The 25,307-nt window shown below is 34.1% G+C and overlaps 1 protein-coding gene across 2 annotated transcripts in view; it reads right to left on the bottom strand.

Moving 5' to 3' along the window:
• LOC126884457 (NFX1-type zinc finger-containing protein 1-like) overlaps positions 1 to 25,307 on the bottom strand; it is a 297,539-nt gene that overhangs the window by 150,737 nt on the left and 121,495 nt on the right. For both annotated transcript variants that reach the window (XM_050650391.1, XM_050650392.1), the window contains exon 8: positions 23,853 to 24,081. In XM_050650391.1, coding sequence (XP_050506348.1) covers positions 23,853 to 24,081 — 229 coding nt within the window. The remainder of the gene's footprint in view (positions 1 to 23,852; positions 24,082 to 25,307) is intronic.

Here is a 25,307-nt window from a genome sequence, read left to right as displayed (position 1 = left end):
AAAAATATTCGTCCAAAGAAAGTCAGGAAATGGCTAAACTGGCTAATTTTAAGTAACTTTTGTTCTATAGAGTTTTTTCACTAAGTCAATACTTTTCGAGTTATTTGGCAGTGAATATGTTCATTTTTTCAACAAAATAACCATTAGACGGTTTTTCGCAAATAACTCAAATAGTAAGTATTTTGCCGAAAAAACATTCGTAGCAAAAATATAGCCTGTAAAAAATTTAAAAAGATGGTGTATATATCAGTCTCTACACCTAGTAGAAGCAGAGTTATAGCTAATGAAAAATAGGTTCATTTTCGTCAAATTCCAAATGGAATACTTTAACGTGAAATAACCAAAAATGAATCACATTTCGGGGAAAACTCATTACAACTTATTTCAAGTGTTTAAAAAAAGGTTCATTTTTGTTTTATAAAAAAAAATTCTAGCATCAAAATTAAACAAGTTACTCTCAAAATAAAGTTAGTCCCTTTTGGTTTTGGTAAAAAAATCGAGAAAATCACCCCCTAATTAGTATCTTAAATGAACTTAATCGTTACGACTTCACAAGTTTCTTGACTCGTGTATATATTGTTTTTATATGATCTGTAAGTTTCATCGGTTCAAAGTCCTTATTATTGAAAGGGCTGTAGTTAAAAGGGGTTGAACGAGTCACTGATCACGAATGTATGCAAATTTAGAAACAGCAAATCTTAATCAATTTTTGTCTAACAGAAAATCAGAAAAGCAAATCTGACTTTTTTTGTTTTTCGAGATTTTTGGTATCTCTAACAATTTTTAAGTTATTTTGAAAAAAAGCATATTTTTCAAAAGTTAAATTTTTAAAAATTTTACTTTGAAACCAAATTTTTTCAAAAATAAGCACTTTAAATCGATGAAACTTACAGATCATATAAACACAACATAAGTAAAATAATTTGTGGAGCGGTAACGATTAATTTCATTTAAGTTGCTAATTAGGGGGTGGTCTTCCCGATTTTTTTTTTTGCAAAAACAAAAGGGACCAACGTTGTTTTGAGCGTAACTTGCTCAAATTTAATGCTAGAAACTTTTTGTAAAAACAGAAATAAAGCTTTTTTTAAACACTTTAAAAAAGTTATAATGAGTTTTCCCAAAAAGTGCTTAATTTTTTAGATATTTCACGTCGAAATATTCTATTTGAAATCTGGTGAATATGAATCTATTTTTCATTGGCTATAACTCTGGTTCTACGAGATCCAGAGACCTAAGGCGTACACATTTTTTTTTTACTTTTTTATAGGCTATATTTTTGCTAAGAACGTTTTTTTCGATAAAATACTTACTTTTTGAGTAATTTGCGAAAAACCATCTAAAAATGTGGTTATCTTGTTGAAAAATAAACATATTCACTCGCAAATAACTCGAAAAGTGTTGACTTGGCGAAAAATCTCTATAGAACAAAAGTTACTTAAAATTGGTCAGTTTACCCAATTCCGGACTTATTTTGGACATATATTTTTTCACCACCAAAAGGGGGTGAAGGTCACCCCCAGGGCAAAAGCACACATCGGCACAATATCACTTTTTTTCTTTGACATGTAAGCTATACGTATGCCAAATTTTATGCCAATCCAAGCGGTTCTTTAAAATTAAGAGCAAAAACCGTGAAAGAATGGACTAATATTACTAGAGAGCAATGAAAACTCTCAAAGTTTATTATAATTCTAAACACCAAGAATACAAAATACTAGACACTAGTTGCAAGCTAGGCTGGGCAGCACTGACGAACAATGGCATCTGAGTCACGCATTGCCAAACACGCGTGTTGCCGCTATTGTCCGACTATTTATTGCAATTTCATAAAGTGTAACCAGACAGTCAAATGGAAACGAACGCATGAATATATTATACAGCTCAATTATATACCCATTTTTACTAGGTGGCTCTAATAATTTGATCACCCACTGTATTAAAATTAAATGTTGACAATGTGGTGTAAGAGAGGCAGTCTAATACTTCGGCAGCTTCTTCCACTATAACTATTTGACTTTTTAGAGCTTTTAATGCCGTATTAATGTTAGCTGCACTTGTTGTTGTCATTCCGACAACTAAAGCTTCTAAAATAAAAAAAGTCGATTTTATTTATTTACTTTATAAATAATATAAAAGCTATGAGGAATTAGTAGTATTATGACTTTGAATAAATAATAATATTGAAAATATTTTATTTTCGTATATTTATGAGGTATTACCTATTCATTGGTATTACGTAATTTTCCATGGCAACCTATTTATTTATAACAATTTTCGAACAAATTATAAAAAATTGCTTTTTCGCAACGAAACCACTTGTAAATTGGGTTATTTTAGGACTAAAGTAATTCTTGTAATTTTTCGTAAAATGCTTACTTTAAGAGACTGTTCTCACCAAAAGCAACCGGCGACCACAACGCAACAGCAACGTGACTCGGCGCTAATAGAGAGATATTGCTGAGTCTTTTTTGCACTTGCTGTATTACAACACGCGTTATTTTGACAGTAGAGCATGCGCAGATGTGATGTCTAGCTTACGCTGCGTTATTGGAAATACGTGCCTGCCGTTATTAGGGGAGTCGTTACCAAGGTTAATAGATTAGGGCGTAGGTTGTCTCATAACTGTAGACCAATCAAAGGCTGGCTTTTTAAAGGCGGGAACACGTCATCCGTACGACAATTTTAAAATTGCCATAAGAGTCAATGCTAATAAAAGGTTCAAAAACTTAGGTTTTGCAATATATTTTGAGATTTTCTTGGGTATAGGTATATTAAGTGGTTCTTATATTGGTAATTATATCAATTTTTCCCTTAAAAATCAATAGTCTGCTAACAAAAAACTAGAATTCATTTAACACTTATTATGTGTGTTTTAAATGGAGAAAACAATTTAATTAGCACAAAAATCCAAAAAAATAGAAGAAAAAGTTTAAAATCAAAAATACTAATATGTAGGTACTTACTCATTATGTTTTTCGTGGAATGTGCAGCACTTTTATCATTTTTGGTGGTATGCAACAACAAAAGAACAAATAATATAAATAATTTATTATTAGGTTAAAATATAAAAAAGACATAACATAATATTAACATATTCAGACACGAGGAAATGTTTGCTACCTATTTTCTTATGTTTAGAGGCCCATTTATCTTGTAACATTTTATTATCCATTATTGTTTGATAATGTTAAGGTATTTGGGAAATGTCCAAAAGCATTATTTTGTTTCCATCTGGTTCAGGAATTTTGGAGTTGCTTTTACATATAGCTATGCTACAAATGTTACCACCACTCATCTAAAAAATGTTTTATTATTATAACATACAAAACTACATATTATTATGTGTAATATTATAATTTTTAAACTAACTTTACACGGTTACGAAAACACACTTCACAAGTCATTACTGCCTTTGTATAGGACCCAAATAAGTAATTATAGTAATGTTGTCCTTATATGCTTAAAAACTCAACAAATATTAAACAAATAAACGATATTACAAGAAAATTCCACAAAAATATACGGAAATATAACCACAAACAACTGTCAAACTTGACTTTGTCGTACGAGTGACGTAGGCATTCCCCTCCCTCTCGCTTCCGCCCACATAGTTATGAGATAACCTAACCCCTATCTATGAACCTTGAGTCGTTACGCTGTGCGGTATTCGTTGCGCTATTTTGTTTTCAGGTTATGTTTGTTCTTCTTCTTCCTTTATTGGGTTATATCCCTCGGGATAATTCGCCCAGCTGACACCAGGGAAATACTCTTGTCTTGCTCTGGGCAGTCGAATATTTCCAAATATATATGTTAAAGCCTAAATTTTTTTTTTAAATATATATTAGCAGGAACATCTTCGTATAGGGCCAGACAGTCCCTACAGGAAAGGCAATATTATACCATAAGGGTTAAGACTTTTATCATTTGGAGGTCCAATATCTTTTTATATCTTTATCTTCTTAATTTTTTTAATTCAAATTTGGGAATTGATTAATTTATAAATTAAGTCTGGCTAAGTTAAGGAATTTAAGGATCAGGTTAATCCTACGTGGATTAAGGTTGGACATAAGTAGGCAAATTTCAATGGGAGTAGGGATATTTGTCTTGGCTAATTCTTTATATAGGTCAAAATTGGGTGACATATTTATAGGGCACTCAAAAATCAGATGATTTAAGGACCCAACTCGGCCACAGTCACAATATGGGTCATCTTTGACTCCTATCCTGAATAGGTGAACTGGAGTAGCACAATGACCTGTCCTCATTCTAATAATGGTGGTTATATGTCTTCTGTCTTGGTATGCAAAATTGTGGTACCAGGGGAGTTTATCTATCTGACCTACAATTTTAGAGTAAAATGAATTATTTCGATTTTTCCCCTGCCATTCTTGCTTCCACCGATTCCAGATGGAATGCTTGATGTCTGGTAGAAAGTTGGAATAGTGAAGAGTGATACCAGCAGCTACATTTAAGGTTCTACCTATATTAGCTAGTTTATCAGCCACCATGTTCCCTTTAATATTCGAGTGTCCTGGAATCCATGCCAGACTAATATTAACGTTATTTTCTTTCGCTTCAATGATGCCTCTCTTGGTCATGAACGATGAATGTTCTGTTTCCATAGAATAGGTTGATCTGCCTATTTTCTGTAAGGCACTTTTAGAGTCCGAGCAGATGATTGCTTGTTTAATCCCATTTTTCAAAATAATTTGGAGGGCATGATTAATTGCGACAATCTCAGCCGTACATATTTGGGTATACTTAGGTAGTTTACTGGTATAAGAATAGTTGATCTCTCGGCTAAAGACACCAAAGCCTGCTGATCCTTCATCATCAACGGAGCCGTCCGTGAAGAATTTGGTGTGACTAGGTTTATTTAGAATTATTTTTTGGAGTTGAACTGAGGCAAGTTCATCTGAACGATTAGATTGGATATTTATGATTGGAATTGTTGATAATTGATGGTCTAGTTCAAAGTTATGGCATGGGTATAAGTCACTTAAATATAAGTTGGGATAAGTACTTTTAAATTTGTTTTTTAAAAGCACTAGAAATGGAATACTTCTGTTTTTCCAATGATTTTGGTTCCTTTGAATTGCCAAGTCTAACAGGTCGAGAGCGTAAATAATTGGGTTGCCAATTAACATTAAATTTTTTAATATAAATTTAGAGCTAAGCCATTCCCATCTAGATTTAAGCGAGATCTGACCACTTTCACTTAAGAGAGCATGGATTGGGGTAGATTTCATGCATCCAGTTATAATTCGGATACTTTTGTATTTCAGTTTCTCCAATCTTTTAATTAAGGAAGTTGGACAATCGAAAATTACCTGGCAGCCATAGTCCAGATGGCTCTGAATCAGACCATTGTGTACAATTTGTAAGGTTTTTGGATCACTTCCCCAATAAGTCCCACAAAGAGCTCTCATCACATTCAGGCCACGATTTACTTTTAGTTCTATTGAGTTTACATATGAATTCCACTTTAAGTTTTTTTGAATATTTACCCCCAGGTATTTGACTGAATCCACCCAACCAATATTCTGGTTACAAAATATTACGTTAGGGGGAGAGATTTTCGTGTTTCCTTTTGTAAATAATATTGCAGAAGATTTGTTCTTAGACAGATTTAAATTGTGGTCTAGCAACCATGATTCCATCTGAATCAATAATTTATTTACATTAATTACCAATTCATTAATATCACTCCCTCTAATCAGAAGAACCAAATCGTCTGCATACTGAATTAGTTTGCATGAAGAGGGGATTAAATTATACAGGGAAAGACAATATAGGTTGAAGAGGATAGGGCTTAATAGGGAACCTTGGGGTAGTCCCAGACTTGATTTTCTTGGGCCATGGGTTTGTCCCAGTTTGTCTTTGACAAATAGCTCTCTATCATTTAGAAGGCAGAAAATCAAATTAGCCAGTTGGGTTGGAATGTTATACTTTAATAATTTGGAATACAAGAGTGATATATTGACATTATCATAAGCAGAAGAGATATCTAGAAATATGCCAACAGTGTATTGATTTTGAGCGAAGCCTATTTGAATTGTTGAGGTGAGGTATGTAAGGCATTCCGTACAACCTCTACCCCTTCTAAATCCTAGTTGTAGTGGATTAAAAATCTTATTATGTTCCACAATCCTCTATTCTATTCTTTATAAGAGTTTCGAGCATTTTGCCTACACATGAAGAAAGAGCTATTGGTCTAAAGTTTAACGGATTATTACAATCTTTATCTTTTTTGATTATAGGTAAAATTACTGATTGTTTCCACTGAACAGGAACTATACCCGTTCTAAGACTTTCATTGAAAAGTTGAATTAATAACAAAGATCCAACAACGGGAAGATTTTTTAACATTGAGTAGGAAATCTGATCCAAACCAGGAGCCGAGTCAGATTTAATTGAGAGGGAGTTCTGATACTCGTCGAGAGCAAATGGCGGTTCTAGGGCTTGAGGAGATCTAACCAATACTTTATTAACAGCGGAAAGGGGGGTTAAGCAACATAGAATTTCGTGGGATATAGGAGTAGAGGGCAATTGTGTATATATTGAAGGTTTCGAAGCCGATACCTTATTAATTTTCTCCCACACAACTTTTAGAGGAGTGTTTCTATTTAATTTACTGCAAAATAGTCTGAAACTATTTTTACGTTTTGATTTTAGGAATTTTCTTGATTTGGCTATATTCTTTTTAGCCTCGATATAGTTTTCCATTGAGGGGATATTTTTAAATTTTTTTAAGGCAGACACTCTCGCAGAGACGACTTCAGCACATGAGTCATCCCACCATGGAATGTGGTATTTGGAATTATTAGGAGGGTGAAGCCAAGGTATTGTTTCATCAGCTACCGATGATATGGAGTTAGTAAAAAATTCGTAATCTTCCCTGGGAGAAGCTAAGAAAATGCTGTTTAAATTGTTATGATAAGTAGACCAATCAGCTTTCTTTAGATTTCTTCTTTTACATGAATGCGGGGGAGATTGAGGACATACACCTATCTGACATATTATGGGGAAGTGGTCACTAGTTCCAGTATCTGAAATAGTGGACCACTTGCCCACACTGGCTGCCACATCGACTGATGCCATTGTTAGATCTACTACCGACTTACTGCCTCCTGGGGCCACCAGTCTAGTTGGGGACCCATCATTGAGAAATACTAGCTCAAGTTCCTCCAAAGAATCAAAAATAATCCTACCATTGTCACTGTCTCTAGAACTACCCCATGCCTTATGATTACAATTTAGATCACCCATGATTAAAAATGGCTTATTAAGTAATTTAACAAGGGAAAACCAGTTGGATTTGGAGATAGAGTTGTCTTGTGGACAGTATATATTAAGAATATTCAAATTAAAGTTAGGGAGAAATGTGAGTTGGAATTGGACATCATGATTGAAGCCTGGATTGGCAATTTGAATTTCCCTATAATCAATATTGTTTTTGATAAGAGTAATTAATCCGCCATAGCCATCCTCTCGATCTTTTCTGATTATTTGATACCCTCTACATCTTATAACATGTTGGTTTGAGAGCCAAGATTCGCTAATAAGGATTATATCTGGGTTAAGGTTTTTTATAAGGATTTTTAGATTGTCAGAATTAGCGTTATACGAACGTATATTCCACTGAATAATAGTTATCGGAGTGTTAGGATTCATTATAAAGAGTATGTTTGCTAGACCAAGGAGTCAAAAGATCTCGAATCCTCAGGCTCGAGATCCTCTATTCCCCTCCGACCCTGGTTTACATTTGTATTGAAAGGTGATACACTTTTGTTTATGCTAGTCTTTAGATCTGCCATATTGTAAGGAATGGAGTATGATTTTGAGTTTATTAAGTCCCCAATGAAGGTCATGACGAGCTCCCTGTGAGATTGGTTCAGCATAGACATGGCCTGATTGAAATCCAAATGAAGTTGGGATAAAGATTGGGAGTTAGTGATTTGAGAATCAGAGTGAGCAGGATTGAATTTTGAAGTCGAAGGCTCATTTATTCTTCTACCTGATGGATTAATAAGTAGTCTTTGGTGGGAGATTTTATCATAACCTGTATTTTCTTGTATTGAAGGTCTTCTTCTTTTTGGTGGAGATTGAGTGACTTGACTAAAAGGTTTTGAATATTGAGCTGAGGCTGCAGACCTCCTCTCCTGTGGTAAGATGCCATTAGAATTATTCTGATCGCTATGTAAGGGGGGGAAATCGTTTATGTTTAAAGATGAAATATTATGGATCCTAGGAACCTGCTGACTTGCCTCATAGAAAGAAAGATAGATTAGAAAAGGACATTAGATCCTTAATATCTTTTTGTCTGACTCTCTGTCTACAATTACGACTATTTGATTCATGGTCAGAAGATTTGCAGAAAATGCAATATTTTGTACACGTATTAGATGAAGAATCTTCATGAGAAGTTCCGCATCTAGCACATTTCTTTTTTCCTCTACATTGGTTCGTAGAATGGCCATAAAGTAAGCAATTTCCACATTGAAGAACATGGCTGATGAATGGTGTGACCCTCATTGGTAGTTGATATATGGAAATTTCTTTAGGAATAGTTTTTCCTGAAAAAGTTATGCTAATAGTTCCCGTGGAGACAAATTCAACCTTTGAATCCACTTGTACTCTCCGGTTCATTCGCTTTACACTTAATATCTTACATAAAGCCAAGTTGGTTTCTGATGCCTCCTTTATTTCTTCCTCTGTGAATCTTTTATTAACTCCCCTTACTATACCCCTACAAGAAATCTGATGAAATGGAATGAACACGTCATACCCTAGGGCTTCCCAATCTTTCCTCACAACGAAATCGTTGGCTGCTTTTCTAGTGGCAAATAATACCCCTATCCTGTTTTTACCTTTTCTACTGATTTTCGTGATGTCTTTAATTTTTAAAACAGAAATAGATTTAGCTATACTTAACACGTGGTAATCTCCAATATTTTTATCCTGACCCTGGACAAATACTTCATAAGGACCTATGTCGGTCTCCGAAAATAGTATTTGTTTTTTTCCTTTAAGACTTTTCTGAATAATTGGAGGTTGAGATTGACATTCATGTTGGTTGATTTTATTAGGAGGGTCAGGTGGTGGAGGAGGATCGGGAGGAACTTCTTCCTCCATCTTATGCGGCAGATTGACGAATTTAAAATCTATGCCAGTCGATGCAAATTAGAAATTAACAGGGAAATATAGATAGTTTTGGCCCTTACCCTTTGGATGAGTCGTCCGTTCACCTCGAACGATAATCACAGATTTGTCTATTTTAAGTTTTCTTCCAAAAAATCAAATGTCAAACACAACAAAATTCACAACAGATATTCACTGCGAAAAGAAGCCGAGGCTGTTCATCCCAGCGGACCTCGACTTCTTATCAACGATAAATAAAAAATTAACAAGAATTAACAACTGTTTTCACACTAAATTAGGTTTGATGAGGTTTTTTTAGCAAAAATTAAAAACTGTCAACTGTGACGTTTTCAACCCTACCTTTTGTCGGGCCAATTTAGGTTATGTTTGTTGTTTACCTTTCATTTAAACCAAATTTATTCGTAATAATTTGCTAAAATGGGTACCTCAGACAGTAGCAAAGTAGATTTACGTCTGATGACGATTTGTGTTTATTAAAACAAGTTTTATGTCAAAATCCATTGACTTCTCCAGAAAATTTTACGTTAGATCAGGAAAACATGAAGAGGATCAAGGATTCAAGGATCATTTGTTTCTCTTGCTCGATATTTGGAAGAAAATACAAACCTTTCTTCCATCTAAATTAAATTCTGGATTTTGAGTACAAATTAGATAAACAACTAATCTTAATCGAGCCGTAAAATACCGCAACCAAAATGTTAAGCAATATCTGCATTTATGAAACGTCTGAGAAATGTCAATTCTGTCAACATAGCGCGGTGTAAATAGCGCAACGTAGGCTGTGTTAAATTTGCAATATCTCTCTAATGTTTAAATACACGAAAGTGTTCCCACCTAACAAAAGACAACTCAACCTTCAACCTGTTGCTCATTGGTTGCTGGCAGCGCTGCCTAACGCATCGCAGTCACAGCATAATAAACGAAACTAGCAAGGACACTCCCTGATGCCGCCTTTGAAGTTGAAAAGTACAGGGTCGCCATTTTTCGCGTAGTACATCTCAGTGGTGATGTGATGTGTTGGTTCATCAGTGTTGCCGATTTCATTTAATGTTATTTTATTCAACTTGTTAATTCAAAAATACTTATAACAAAATTATATGTGAATATATTATATTGAACCCTTTTTAATCTTAAAATTATATGTAATATACTATAATAAAACTACATCTAGAACGCTTTCAAATAATATTTCCTCATTTACATTAACATTTTTTGTCTGTTTGAAAGGAGTAACATTCTTTTACTCCCTCACTTTTGCTAACACTAATTTAATATTTGCTTGCTCACCGGTCGCATTTAAACGTCGACAGACAACGATATCTAAGAAAACGTGATTTTTTTTTTATTTCTGCATTGCTGCAGTATCAGTTATTGCACTAACTTTATTACCCGTAAGAGATTCTTTTTGAATAATTTCTGGAATTTATGCAAAAGATTAACAATACAATCGCCATTCATCGTCAATATTTTGTGTTATGTCCCAATTATTGACATAATTCCCACAAGCATACGTATAAAATTATGTTAAAAAATATGAATGTCACAAAAGTTAAGTAAATCTGATAATTATGTACAAATCGGCAACACTGTCGATTCTCTACACTGTCTGGTACTACGCACAAAATGGCCGACGATCTGCGCAGTAATAGTGCGTGAACTTTTCCCGCCTACTAGTGTGTCACTGCTGTTGCGTTTTCTATGCTGTGTCGCAGTCGCCAATTGCTCTCTACAGTTGCCAAGAATAGCTTAGGCTACGGCTCCACGGGCTGGAAATTGACGCTAGCAGTAGCCGCAAAACGAACTTAAGGCTCCACGGAACGGAATAGGAATAGCCGAACTGAACCGACTACGCACAAGTCCTGTAGTCGGTACAGTTCGGCTATTCCTATTCCGTTCTGCGGAACCTTAAGTTCGTTTTGCGGCTACTGCTAGCGTCAATTTCCAGCCCGTGGAGCCGGAGCCTTAGTCATCGCGGAGGACGCTCATGGCTCATCGCTTAGGCCTGAACCTAAGCGAGACATAACCTGCGCCGGCGGGACGGGTGACCACTGCATTTATTTTTCTAGCGCACCGCATATTGAACACAAGCCAACTCAACCGTTGGCCATCGACGTGGCGAATAGAGACGGGCAAAATCAGTGCGGACATGTAACGGTTACTTTTGATACCGGTTCTAAGTGGTACTGGGTACAAATACTGAATACAAAATACTGATGTATCTGATTCTTGTACTGAATTGAGTAGGCAACTTAAAATCTGTATTTCCGTACTTGTAGCTAGTAACGTTTTAAAAATATCTTACACGTCCCTAGTAGTCGTAGCGGTATGACTTTAGAAAACATCGAATTTGAGCATGAGCGAGTACATAAAAAGATACCTTACACTGAGTATTTTATTTCTGCACATTAATACCTACATATTTAAAATAATCTCTCCTCCACTGCTCGGTCATAACTCATATTCCTCAATTTACTGCTCGGATCACAATCATTTACAATTACTATAGGATCGCAATCATTTACAATTACTGAAGGTCATAATTCATAATCCCTCCGCTACTGATCGGTCATAAAAAATAACACTATCTGCATATTTCGCTTCTAATTTTTATGCACAAAAAATGATGTAATAAACAAAAACCTAATATGCCGACAAGCTGAATTTGAGGGTAATACGATATTTTTATGGATCACGGTTTTAAGTAACATGAATCATTCTTCACCTTATTTTTCTAATAATGTGATTTTGTTAAAGGCATAACTTTGATTATTAATTTCGTATCGCCGCTTATTTAGTCTGCCAAAAGTTATCAGAATTTAATGACAAAGACAACGCAGTTTTCATTCGGGGTGCTGACTATGCTAATATTTTTATTTATCAGAATAAATTGTACCATCCGTATTCATTTCAGATACATACTTCCATCTCGCAAACAAAAAAATGTAAAAAAACAGAAAACTGTACGCCGATGACAAACGTTCCCAAGCGAGACCTGCGAACTCGTGAACTGATAGTAGGATGCGCAATACTGTCTACGCAGTTCGCCGACGCAGGTTGTGTCTCGCTTAGGTTCAATTTGCGCTAACTTTGAACTTTGTGGCACTCGTCGAGCACAAGAGACTTCAAAACAGTTGATTTTAGTGAGTACACAAGAGCAACTCAACCAAAGTTTCGGTCTCATTGTAATTGCGTTGCGGTTGCCGGTTGCTTTTGGTGAGAACACGCCCAAGTGTAAAATACAAAAAATACACAATTAAAAATACCGAAAAAAACCGGATTGTAGCGTTTTTCGAGGCTTCAATAGGTTGAACATCGAATTAAAAAAAAAACAAAAAATATAAGGAATGGAAAAAATAAAGGCAGTTTTTGTTTTTATTTGATTCAGAGTTGGACCACCATCTCCATATAGCTATTTCAGCATCTATGCGTCCTCAGTGAAGCTATGCTGTCACAACTCTGAAACGAACATCAACAATCCTGCCTATTTAAGGGAAAACATCGCGATGCAATGTCTCCATCTTTTGAGACGCAAAACAGCGACATCTCTCGTAATACGAGGAAGACGAAAAACCCTGGATACAAAGTTTACTACTTTTATACAATTAGAATGATTGAAATAAAAATAATAAACAATATTTAATAAGTCCAAGACTTTTTGTTAGGGAATGGAATTGCAAATTTTGATTTTATATGACATAAGTCAGTTTTAAAAATGTATAAACAAATTGTTTATACATTTCAAAACACTGTTGCTTTTCGGGATATACAGTCTTGACGAACGTCTAAACTTTAACGTTCCAAAGACGTTGATTATTTCTTACCCATCACATAAATCTTATTTTAATAGAAAGAATATGATTCTACAACATTACAGTAAAAAGTTTACCCAAAGTTTACTAGGAACCTGCTTATTTATAACAATTTTTCAACAAATAAAAAATGTCTGTTTTATTTGAAACCAACTTATTTTATAAGAATAGGCCTTCGGCCCACATATAAAATTTTTTATTTATGACCACACCGTTGAAACTTTTTGTACTTGTTATTTGGGTGGAGTCGGACAAATTTGGAGCTTGGCGCATTATGGTAGTGGGGCGTTTGTCTGTCAAGCGGTGACGAAGTTGTCAATTTTATGCAAGAAAAAAATTTATAACCACATCGGTCATTTTATTTTAATCAATGGTTTTTATCATATAAACAGCGAAAATAATTTTGTCGGACAAAAATATTGGGGCATATGACGCGTCGGACACGCTAAATATGTCAAATTTATGAAAAAAATAAATTTATTACCACATGGATAATTTTAACTGAATCTACCATAAAACCTTTTTCCAATAATGTGTTAACCTTGTCGGACAATTTTCACGGGGCATATGAGCAGTCGGATGCGCCGAAGATGTCAATTTCCTGAAATTTTTTTATTTATTACCATTTTTCCGACAAGATTAGTAGGTTATAAGTAATTATATTCTTATTCAAAAAATCAAAGTGTCGGACAAAAATATTGGGGCAAATCGACAGTCGGACAAAAAATTTAATTTTTATTGGTAAACTATACTTTTAAACTATGCTGGGTTCGTACATCCCTTATCTTTACAACCATTTTTCCGACAAAAGTAGTAAGTTACAAATAATTATATTCTTAAACAAAAAATGTAATTGTCTGACAAAAATTTAAAACAATTTTCTCGGTTATTTTTGAATCCATTTAGCTGAAAATAGATACACACACTAAGTAAAACATTAAAAAGGGTATGACGTAGAGCTGTACCCAAAATTTTTTTAAAAAAATTTCCGACAATAGGGAAAATTTTAGAAAAATTTTGATCTGATAATTTGTGTACATACTCCTTGAACAACAACAAATGTCGTTCTGTAGTTTTTTTTTCTAGAATTAAAAAAAAAATTGACACAAGTATCAGGTTATAAGTAGTTTTATGCTAAATCCAAAAATCTAAAAGTCTGACAAAAATATTGGGGCAAATCCAAAATCGGACAAAAGTTTAATTTTTATTAATAAACTATCCTTTTAAACTATGCTGGGTTCGTTCATCCCTTATCTTTACAACCATTTTTCCGACAAAGGTAGTAGGTTACAAATAATTATATTCTTAAACAAAAAATGTAATTGTCTGACAAAAATGTTAAGGCAAACGAACAGAACAGGTTTTCTCGGTTATTTTTGAATCGATTTAGCTGAAAATTGGTACACACTCTAAGCACAACATTTAAAAGGGCGTGACGTAGAGTTGTACCCGAAATTTTTCAAAAAAAAATTCCGAGAGGAGGGAAAATTTTGGAAACATTATGATCTGAAAATTTGTGTACATACTCCTTGAACAATGACAAACATCGTTTTTTTATTTTTTTTTTCTCGAATTAAAAAAAAATTCCAACACAAATATCAGGTTATAAGTACAGTCGAACCCGATTATTAGAATACCGGTTAAAGGAATATCCCGGTTTAAGGAATAGAAATTTGAGCTCATAAAACGTTTTTACTGGGCACATATGATCGGTTATTAGAATATCCCTGTTATAGGAATACTTTTGCTTGGCACGAAGGCTATTCCAATAAGCGGGTTCGACTGTAGTTATATTCTATATCAAAAAATCCAAGTGCCCTACAAAAATATTGGAGCAAATCGAAAGTTGGACAAAAAATTTAATTTTTATTAATAAACTATACTTTTAAACTATGCTGGGTTCATGCATCCCTTATCTTTAGAACCATTTTTCGGACAAAAGTAGTAAGTTACAAGTAATTATATTCTTAAACAAAAATGTAATTGTCTGACAAAAATCTAAGTGTCTTACAAACGAACAGAAAACTTAATTCTTTTAGGTTATCGACGAAGGGGTATTGTACACACTCTAAGAAACTTGTAGAAACTGATTGTAGAACATGTGACTGATGTAGAAATTGACACTTGTAGAAAATTTGTACACACTCTAAGTACAACATTTAAAAGGGCATGACGTAGAGCTGTATCCAAAATTTTCCAAAAAATTTTTCGACAATTGGGAAAATTTTGGAAAAATTATGATCTGAAAATTTGTGTACATACTTCTTGAACAATGACAAACATCGTTCTGTAAATTTTTTTTCTCGAATTAAAAAAAAATTCCGACAAAAGTAGGAGGTTATAAGTAGTTATATTCTAAATCAAAAAATCTTAAGTGTCCTACAAAAATATTGGGGCAAATCGATGGTCGGACAAAAAATTTAATTTTTATTAGCAAACTATAGTTTTAAGCTATGCTGAGTTCCTGCATCCCTTATCTTCACAACCATTTTTCCGACAAAATTAGTAGGTTATAAGTAATTATATTCTTAAACAAAAAATGTAATGGTCTGACAAAAATGTTGGGGCAAACGAAGAAAACTTATTTTAGGCTATCGACGAGGAGGTGTTTGTGAAATAATATTTTAAAACAGTTTTTCTCGGTTAATTTTGAATCGATTTAGCTGAAAATTGGTACACACACTAAGTACAACACTTAAAAGGGCATGACGTAGAGTTGTACCCAAAATTTTCCAAAAAAAATTTCCGACAATAGGGAAAAGGACATCACACACATCTTATGGAAAATATAATGTCACTCAAATTCAATAAAATTTATACGAATAGATTCGTTTTAAATTAACGGTCAAATCTTATCATTGCGCCAACTCTTAATTATGATTAATTACGGCGCAAATTGCAATTAAAGTTTATCGAAATCAAATTTTTTAGTCAGTAAAAGTGTCAGTTACAATCACTATTGCTCTGGGTGCTATTCAAAAGAGCTTAAACCCCGCTGGGCCTAAGCGGATTAGTAAAACTAATCCGCTGATTTATGGAGTACCGACAATTTGGGTATTATAAAATATTTTTTCTCTCTCTAACTTATGTACGTATCCATTTGATTTCAGATTTATTTATATCAATTTCTGCTCTTATTATTGAAAATATGGAGTTGGCGCAATGATAAGATTTGACCGTTAATTTAAAACGAATCTATTCGTATAAATTTTATTGAATTTGAGTGACATTATATTTTCCATAAGATGTGTGCGATGTCCTTTAGGAAAAATTGTTATCTGAAAGTTTATGCACATACTCTTCGAACAATGACAAACATCGTTATGTAGTTTTTTTTTTCGAAGTTAAAAAAAAATCCGACAAAAGGGAAAATTTCGGAAAATTTTTCGAAAATTTTGGAAAGTTCTATACGTTACGCCCTTATATTATAAGGAGTATTTCTGCAAATTTTCAGTTTGATCTATGTAGAGCTAACCGAGAAATATTCTTTATAGTTCGCTTTGGCCTCCTTGATGCTTATTATTTTTTTATATCCCAGAGAACGGCTGTTCCCGTACTTGTGACACTATATATATGTACAAGAAATTTTCTATTTTCTAAATGTGACTGAATTAAAAAAATTGGGCCAAATCCAATCTTAAAGTATAGGGAAAGACTCGCCCATCCAAATGTCAACCATCAATTTTGGTCTAAGGGTGTGGATTTTACGGCCCTTCCCATTTAGGGTCTGTTTTTCGTTCTCGTCCCCAAAACTCCCAAAAATTTCGAAAATTTAAGTCCGACCTTTATGGCTTCTTATAGTACTGATCATTACCTTTCGAATGCATGTTTAATTTTGAAAATTGGTTATACCATTCAAAAGTTACCGATCTCAGAAATTTTATTCAATTTCTATTTAAAAAGGGAAAAATGTTTTGTATGTGTGTATGTTTGTGGAAAAGTTACACCGACCTGAATTTTTTTTCTATGTTTTAAGAGGGGGTCAGGGCCGATTCAGAACCGGTGTAGCTTGTGACATTCGACCACCTTTAAGCCAGCTATAGGACTTGGTAGGTACAAAACGGCATATTTTTTGGGGGTACATACATATCTTAGGTTCAAGGAGAGACAGGAAAACCGCAAATACACCAAATTAATAGCTTTGAGTTAAGCTTTCAAATAGTGCCTAAGTGGTTAGGATCAGAGATACACACGGCTCAGTCAGCTGAAAAACTGAAAAACTAAACTTTGAAAATTTTGGTTTTTGGATAATTACTCAAAATTTCAACCTACGAATTGCGCCAATAACTGAGGAGGACTCTAGACGCGTCTACCGGTGTATACCATATCATTATCATATCAGGGATATATCATATCAGGAAAAATTCGAATTTTTAAGTTATAACCTTCATAAATGTGATCAAATCTATTTCCTATGGGAAAAACGGTTTTTCAAGCTCAATAGTTCCTATAATACCTTCAGTTATCATACTTGACCTTGGATGCATCCGACACTACTTCTCATATTTAGTGATCAAAATCGGTTATACCGATTAGAAGGTATCTATTTAGTTCCAAAAGTACACTAAGCGCCAAAATTATCCTAATGTGACATTTTTAATGTCTCATATTTCCTAAACTTATTGTCCGATTTTAGTGATTTTTTTAATATGTTATAGCTCTATTCTTCAAGAATATCGATGTAATAATATTGTTGCTAAATAGATAAGTGTCATTGTATACCGGGTGTAATAATGATAGTGTGTTTTTTCCTCAAAGTTTGGAACACCCTGTGGAATATTCTAGCGTATATAAAATATTGAAATTACAACTCAACTGTAACTGTAACCTTAGGCTATTTTAACATTTTGCTTTTTGATTCATAAGTTTATGTTGGATAATAAAAAAGTTAGGTACTTTAATAACTAGCAACGTTCTTCATCAATATAGGGTGTTTCTAAATAAGTGCGACAAACTTTAAGGGATAATTCTGCATGAAAAAATAATAACTGTTTGCTTTATAAAGATATGTCCGCAAATGCTTCGTTTCCGAGATACGGGATGTTGAATTTTTTCTTACAAACTGACGATTTATTTATTGCTCTAAAACCGGTTGAGACATGCAAATGAAATTTGGTAGGATTTAAGAGGTAGTTATTGCGCATTTTTTGGCATACAACTAAGAATTTTATATTCACCATTGGCGTGCATACGGGTAATATGACCGGGTAATATGACCCGTATGCACGCCAATGGTGAATATAAAATTCTTAATTGTATGCCAAAAATGCGCAATAACTACCTCTTAAAACCTACCAAATTTCATTTGCATATCTCAACCGGTTTTAGAGCAATAAATAAATCGTCAGTTTGCAAGAAAAAATTAAACATCCCGTATCTCGGAAACGAAGCATTTGCGGAAATATGTTTATAAAGCAAACAGTCATTATTTTTTTATGCAGAATTAACCCTTAAAGTTTGTCGCACTTATTTATAAACACCCTGTATTGATGAAGAACGTTGCTAGTTATTAAAGTACCTAACTTTTTTATTATCCAACAAAAGCGAATGAATCAAAAAGCAAAATGTTAAAATAGCCTAATGTTATAGTTGAGTTGTAATTTCAATATTTTATATACGCTAGAATATTCCACAGAGTGTTCCAAACTTTGAGGAAAAAACACACTATCATTGCTACACCCGGTATACAATGACACTTATCTATTTAGCAACAATATTATTACATTGATATTCCTGAAGAATAATGCTATAACATATTAAAAAAATCACTAAAATCGGACAACAGGTTTAGGAAATATGAGACATTAAAAATGTCCCATTTTTAAGGTGGTGCGTTAATTTTGGCGCTTAGTGCATTTGACCATTATCGCCGAAATGGTTTATGTAGTTGTAGTGCTTGCGACGCTAAATTTAATAGAGCAATCCGAGTTCATTTACCGGCCATTAAAATAATTTTTTATTCTATTTCGAATAGAAAAAAAACTCTAGTGTACATTCAATGGACACTAGATCATTTGAGAGATAATCATAGAAAGGCGACCATTTATCTTAACGTGGAATCGAGAAACAATAAATTCAACTTCATACATTTAATTTATATACAGGGTGTTTGGTAAAGAATGGGCCATAGCTTAACCTTAGGTTCCTGAGGTTAAAATAGACCGATTTAAGCTAACTTACCTTGGTACAAAGTTTATAATAACCGAGATACAGGATGTCAAAGTTAAACTTTTTTTTATTTATTATTGAATATTTCCTGACAGGTATGGGGTAACAACATGAAATTTGGTATGTGGGGTTTTTTTGGGTCGATAAAACTAAATTCCCTACCAAAAAATATGTATTGCCCAGAGGGCGCCACATACGCCTTTCAGCACTCATTTATTACGTTCAATTTTTTTTATCCCTCACTCTGTATAATTTTGACATTAAAATTTTTATTCTCCTATTAGTTTTACTTAAAAAAGGTATACTTTTTCATCTCCCTAAACTCAACCGTTTTCGAGATAAACGCATTTTAAATCTGCTATACACCATCATTTTTAGCATAATATCGTTGTAGTTACACCCGAAAAATAACTTAATACCATAATAATTGTGCCAGTTCTCAAATTTATGTCATTGCATCGCAAATTCCATTCCAAAAATGATGGTGTATCGCAGATTTAAAATGCGTTTATCTCGAAATCGGTTGAGTTTAGGGAGATGAAAGAAGTATACCTTTTTTAAGTAAAACTAGTAGGAGAATAAAAATTTTAATGTCAAAATTATACAGAGTGAGGAATAAAAAAAATTGAACGTAATAAATGAGTGCTGAAAGGCGTATGTGGCGCCCTCTGGGCAATGCATAATTTTTGGTAGGGAATTTAGTTTTCTCGACCCAAAAAACCCCCACATACCAAATTTCATGTTGATATCTCATACCTGTCAGGAAATATTCAATAATAAATAAAAAAAAAGTTTGACACCCTGTATCTCGGTAAACGCCCCATTATGTTGGTCCGACAAGTGATTAAATATGCATTACACATGTAAAAGAACAGTACAAAATAAAAATTACATCTGTGGTAATAAATAAAACAATTCCAGGAAATTGATATCTTCGGCGCGTCCGACTGCGCATATGCCCCGTGAAAATTGTCCGACAAGGTTACCACATGATTGTAAAAAGGTTTTATGATATATACCGTTAAAATTATCCATGTGGTAATAAATTTATTATTTTCATAAATTTGACATATTTAGCGTGTCCGACGCGTCATATGCCCCAATATTTTTGTCCGACAAAATTGTTTTCGGTGTTTATATGATAAAAACCATTGATTAAAATAAAATGACCAATGTGGTTATAAATTTTTTTCTTGCATAAAATTGACAACTTCGTGACCGCTTGACAGACAAACGCCCCACTGCTATGTTGCGCTAAGCTCCAAATTTGTCCGACTCCACCCAAATAACAAGCACAAAAAGTTTCAACGGTGTGGTCATAAATAATAATTTTATATGGGGGCCTAAGAACTATAAGCACGTTCCCATTGTAAACTTTGGGTAAACTTTTTACTATACTCTTATATTATCATATATTATGTACCATGTACCTTATTTCGAATTAAACAAGATTCAGCTTGTGGGTAAGAATTAACAATGTGATTATGACGTAAGTTTAGACTTTAGTCAAGTAGTCGGAGAGAGAGAAGCGGATTTTGTGCGTGATAAGTAATATGGAAAAACTATACGGGGATATGTTGAATTAGTTCTGTACATGACTTTCCCCAACGGCCGGAAACCAGAGAGGGGGAAGAGGGTTGTTATAAGGGGTCAAAGTCGTGGTATTTATTATTTTTTTTTGTGACGCTCATGATTTAGATAGTGCACCAAAAGGGCCTAGCCGGGTAAGATGATGAAAAGTGCCCCCAACTCGATTCGAATTCCATATAGGTCACCGTTTAGCATATATAGTGAAACTAACTTTCTGAAATTTTTATCCCCCTAGGTGGTCATGTGACCCACCTAGAGCCTAATTAGGGTTTTTAAGTTTTTATTTTTTATCTCAGCCGCATCGAGAACTAGCGAAAAACTTTAAATAAAAAAGTTGTAAGCTTTAAAAAGTTCTGTCCGAAAAATGTTTTTTTTTAATTTTTGGCGGGAAACTTAAATTTTAGAACGATTTTAAAATTTTAAATGAGTATAAAAAAATAACTAAGACATTCGTTTTCACGAAGAAAATATATAACGTGTATTTTTGCATAATATGTTACACTGAATTTTTTCAAATTTTTAAAATTGGTGAAACGCACCTTTAAAAATAAAAAACCGCATTTTTTCGATTTTTTTTTGGTTTTTTGATACAATTTTATATATTTTTTTCAAAAAAGGTAACACCGTCACTAGAATAGGTAAAAAACTGAAAAATAATTGGGGTTTGCTTCATAAAAATTTTTTGTAATGCCATCCATTTTCAAGATACAGGGCGTTAAAGAAAGCAAAATTTTACACATTTTTTACGACTTTGTCGAAACTACTGGCAACATTGTAATAAAATTTAGCGAGTTTTAAGAGATAGTGGTTGTGCATTTTTTGACATACAATTAAGGATTTTATATTTATCATTGGCGCGCATAGGGGTAATGGTCTGAACTTTTTAAAGAAAAAAGATAGTACGCCACTGACATATTTCAAATTAATAATCGTTTTTGAATTCAAAATGTCAAAAAATGCACAAGAACTACCTCTAAAACTCGCCAAATTTTATTACAATGTTGCCAGTAGTTTCGGCAAAATCGTTAAAAATGTGTAAAATTTTGTTTCTGTATCTTGAAAATGGATAGCATTACAAAAATTTTTTATTAAGCAAACCCCAATTATTTTTAAGTTTTTTACCTATTGTGGTGACGGTGTTACCTTTTTTGAAAAATATGTATAAAATTGTATCAAAAAACGAAAAAAAAAACCGAAAAAATGCGGTTTTTTATTTTTAAAGGTGCGTTTCACCAATTTTAAAAATTTGAAAAAATCCAGGGTGAAATATTATGCAAAAATACACGTTATATATTTTTTTCGTGAAAACGAATGTCTTAGTTGTTTTTTTTATACTCATTTAAAATTTTAAAATCGTTCTAAAATTAAAATTTCCCGCCAAAAATTAAAAAAAAAAATTTTCGGATAGAACTTTTTAAAGCTTACACATTTTTCATTTAAAGCTTTTCGCTAGTTCTTGATGCGGCTGAGATAAAAAATAAAAACTTAAAAACCCTAATTAGGCTCTAGGTGGGTCACATGACCACCTAGGTGGCTAAAAATTTCAGAAAGTTAGTTTCACTATATATGCTAAACGGTGACCTATATGGAATTCGAATCGAGTTGGGGGCACTTTTCATCATCTTACCCGGCTAGGCCCTTTGGTAATAAGCAGGTCATGACGTAACTAAGTAAAATCTCCAGGTGCGGAACGCTGCGTGACCGACAAAGGGGTGGATGTAGGGGTGAATATAAAAAATATATGGGGTTTTTTGCGACGTTCGTGATTGAGATAGTGCACCAAAATTTGGGAATAAGTAGACCATGACATAACTAAGTAAAATCCCCAGAGCCGGAAACTAGAGTGGGGACGAGGGTAGTTATAAGGGGTCAAATTCGCGGTTTTTATTATTTTTTTTGTGACGCTCATGATTTAGATAGTTCACCAAAATTTGGGAATAAGTAGGTCATGACGTAACTAAGTAAAATCTCCAGGGGTGGAACGCGGCGTGGTCGACAAAGGGGTGGGGGCAGGGGTGAATATAAATATTATAAGGGATTTTTTGTGACGTTCGTGATTGAGATAGTGAACCAAAATTTGGGAATAAGTGGACCATGACAAAGCTAAGTAAAATCTCCAGAGCCGGAAACCAGAGTGGGGGACGAGGGTAGTTATAAGGGTCCAAAGTCGCGGTTTTTATTATTTTTTTTTGTGACGCTCATGATTGAGATAGTGCACCAAAATTTGGTAATAAGTGGGTCATGACGTAACTAAGTAAAATCTCCAGGGGCGGAACGATGCGTGGCCGAAAAAGGGGTGGGGGCAGGGGTGAATATAAAAATTATAAAGGATTTTTTGTGCCATTCGTGATCGAGATAATGAACCAAAATTTGGGAGTAAGTAAATCATGCCGTAACCAAGCAAAATTTCCAGGGGCGGAAACCAGATTTGGGGATGAGGGTAGTTTTAAGGGGTCAATTCTTAAACTATGGGTCGCGACCCCAAACGGGGTAAGGTAGCAAAATTCTGGGGTCGCGAAAGATATTTTATGTATTTTTTATAATCCACGAGGAGAAAGTTTTCCTGTAGTTGGCTGTATACCATATATTACAAAAACGATAAAATCCTTTATAAAAGGTATATTTGTTAAAATTCCTTAAAAGGGCCACATCACAGAACAGAACTAGTTTTCGATTGTATGACCGATCATCATCAGTGTTTACGTGAATCTAACATGCTAACCACCAAAATAAAAAATATGTGGATAAAAACCCTTTACAATTGATCCGTCATAGGAGCATAGATGAAAAATGTGAAATTAAACATGGATGTTTAAAATATCCAATGTTTTATGCTCTAGATACCATTGAGCTCGAGTTTAATTTGTTCTGTTCTGTGATGTAGCCTTTTTAGGGATTTTAACAAATATACCTTTTATAAATGATTTTATCGTTTTTGTATTTTTTTATAGTTATATTATATTTATATGGGGTTGCCAGGAAACTCGTCATCATAAAAGGGGGTCGTGAATGGAAAAAGTTTAAGAAGCCCGATTGATATAATCCACTGTAAATCAGATCACTTTTTCAAGTAGGATTAACATTTTAAGAATGTGGATTGATAATAAAACTTCACTATCTTACCTTTCATAACGTTGGTATCTTCTATGTCACGCATTTCTGTATACACAGCGTACTCTTCTCTGAACCTAGTACTCAGCAAAGCTTTTTTGTTAAGCAAATGTCTTTCATAAACATAAATCCATTGGAAATATAATTTCCATCTATCATCAGCAGACATCCAATGAGGATTTTCCAAATTAATGTAATCTGGTGGGCCTAATTTCTGTGCCTGAGCTTCTTGTAATCGAAACTAAAAATAAAAGTTACAATGTATGTAGTTCTAGTGATGGAGTTCCAAAACCTTTTGTTGATAAGGATATAAAATAGAAGTAGGTACGTAAAAAATAATTGAAGTTACCGCTTCTCTGTCCATGGATTTGTCACCCACTTACATTCTTTCATTACTGTTTCATACATGTTTCATTTCAGCGCTACATGCAGAGGCTCATTTGCCCTCTTGGCAAGTCGCTGTAGTCGTACTCTACTTTCACGACGGTCTTGTGTAGTCTTGCCATGCATGTAATGGCTGTGCAATGTGCATATACACACTATTTATTGTGGGATGTGAAACAGATTTTAGTGGTTGCACATATTCTGTTTTTGAGATCGCATTGTACTGATTGAAAAGAGAAATCATAAGGCATCTGATTAAACCCTTCAAGTGGACGCGGCAGATCAACCGACAACCTCACAAGAAGTGGTGAAAATTTGATCATGACATGATCCTTTATCTAACTGACTAGGTACCATGAGTTTGCTTCCGATTTGAAGGATTAGACAGGGTGGCTGCAGGAAAGACAGATTTCAATGCAATCCTTGGGGTAAGCACAGAACAAGTGAGTCGCGGTGGAGGTGTAGCTGTCGGTCGCGGTCGATGTCGACATCCGTGTAAAACAAACACATTGTAATGGATGGAAGCGAACAGAGCAAGTAAGTCGCGGTAGAAGTTTAACGCGATGCCATTCAGGAGGTTTACATCGATGCTTTTGAGTTTGTTTTACATGGATGTCTACTGCGCGGCCTACAAGGATGCTTTCCTGAGATTGATTGGTTGTTGGAAGCCAAGTTGTTATTACCTGCGCTATCTGAGTTGATACTTTTTATATAATCCCTTTTTTGTATTTAGTTTATTTTTGAATTTCTAAAGTAATTAAATTCAGTAAATTTTTGAAATATGAAGGAGGATCTGATTATTTACAGCTGGCATTTCATCTCTATCATAACTTGACTGACACAACATCGCAAAAGCACAGTCTTTTGTCATTCAAATTTCATTAAACTACTTCACTTAATAGTGGTTCTAGCTCGACTGACAGCGCAGGTGACCTCCTTGCTATGTGCTGTCGACATCGACCACGACTTAACTAGTGGCATCTACCGCGACCTACACATCCACCTCGACTTACTTGCTGTGTTCTTACCCTTGAGCAGCAACAGCAGGATTTGCAGGATATGCCACTATGACTTTAAAATGTG

This window comes from Diabrotica virgifera, chromosome 5 (assembly GCF_917563875.1).
Source record: "Diabrotica virgifera virgifera chromosome 5, PGI_DIABVI_V3a".
Lineage (NCBI taxonomy): Eukaryota > Metazoa > Arthropoda > Insecta > Coleoptera > Chrysomelidae > Diabrotica > Diabrotica virgifera.
This window is presented reverse-complemented; position numbering and strand designations above follow the sequence as displayed.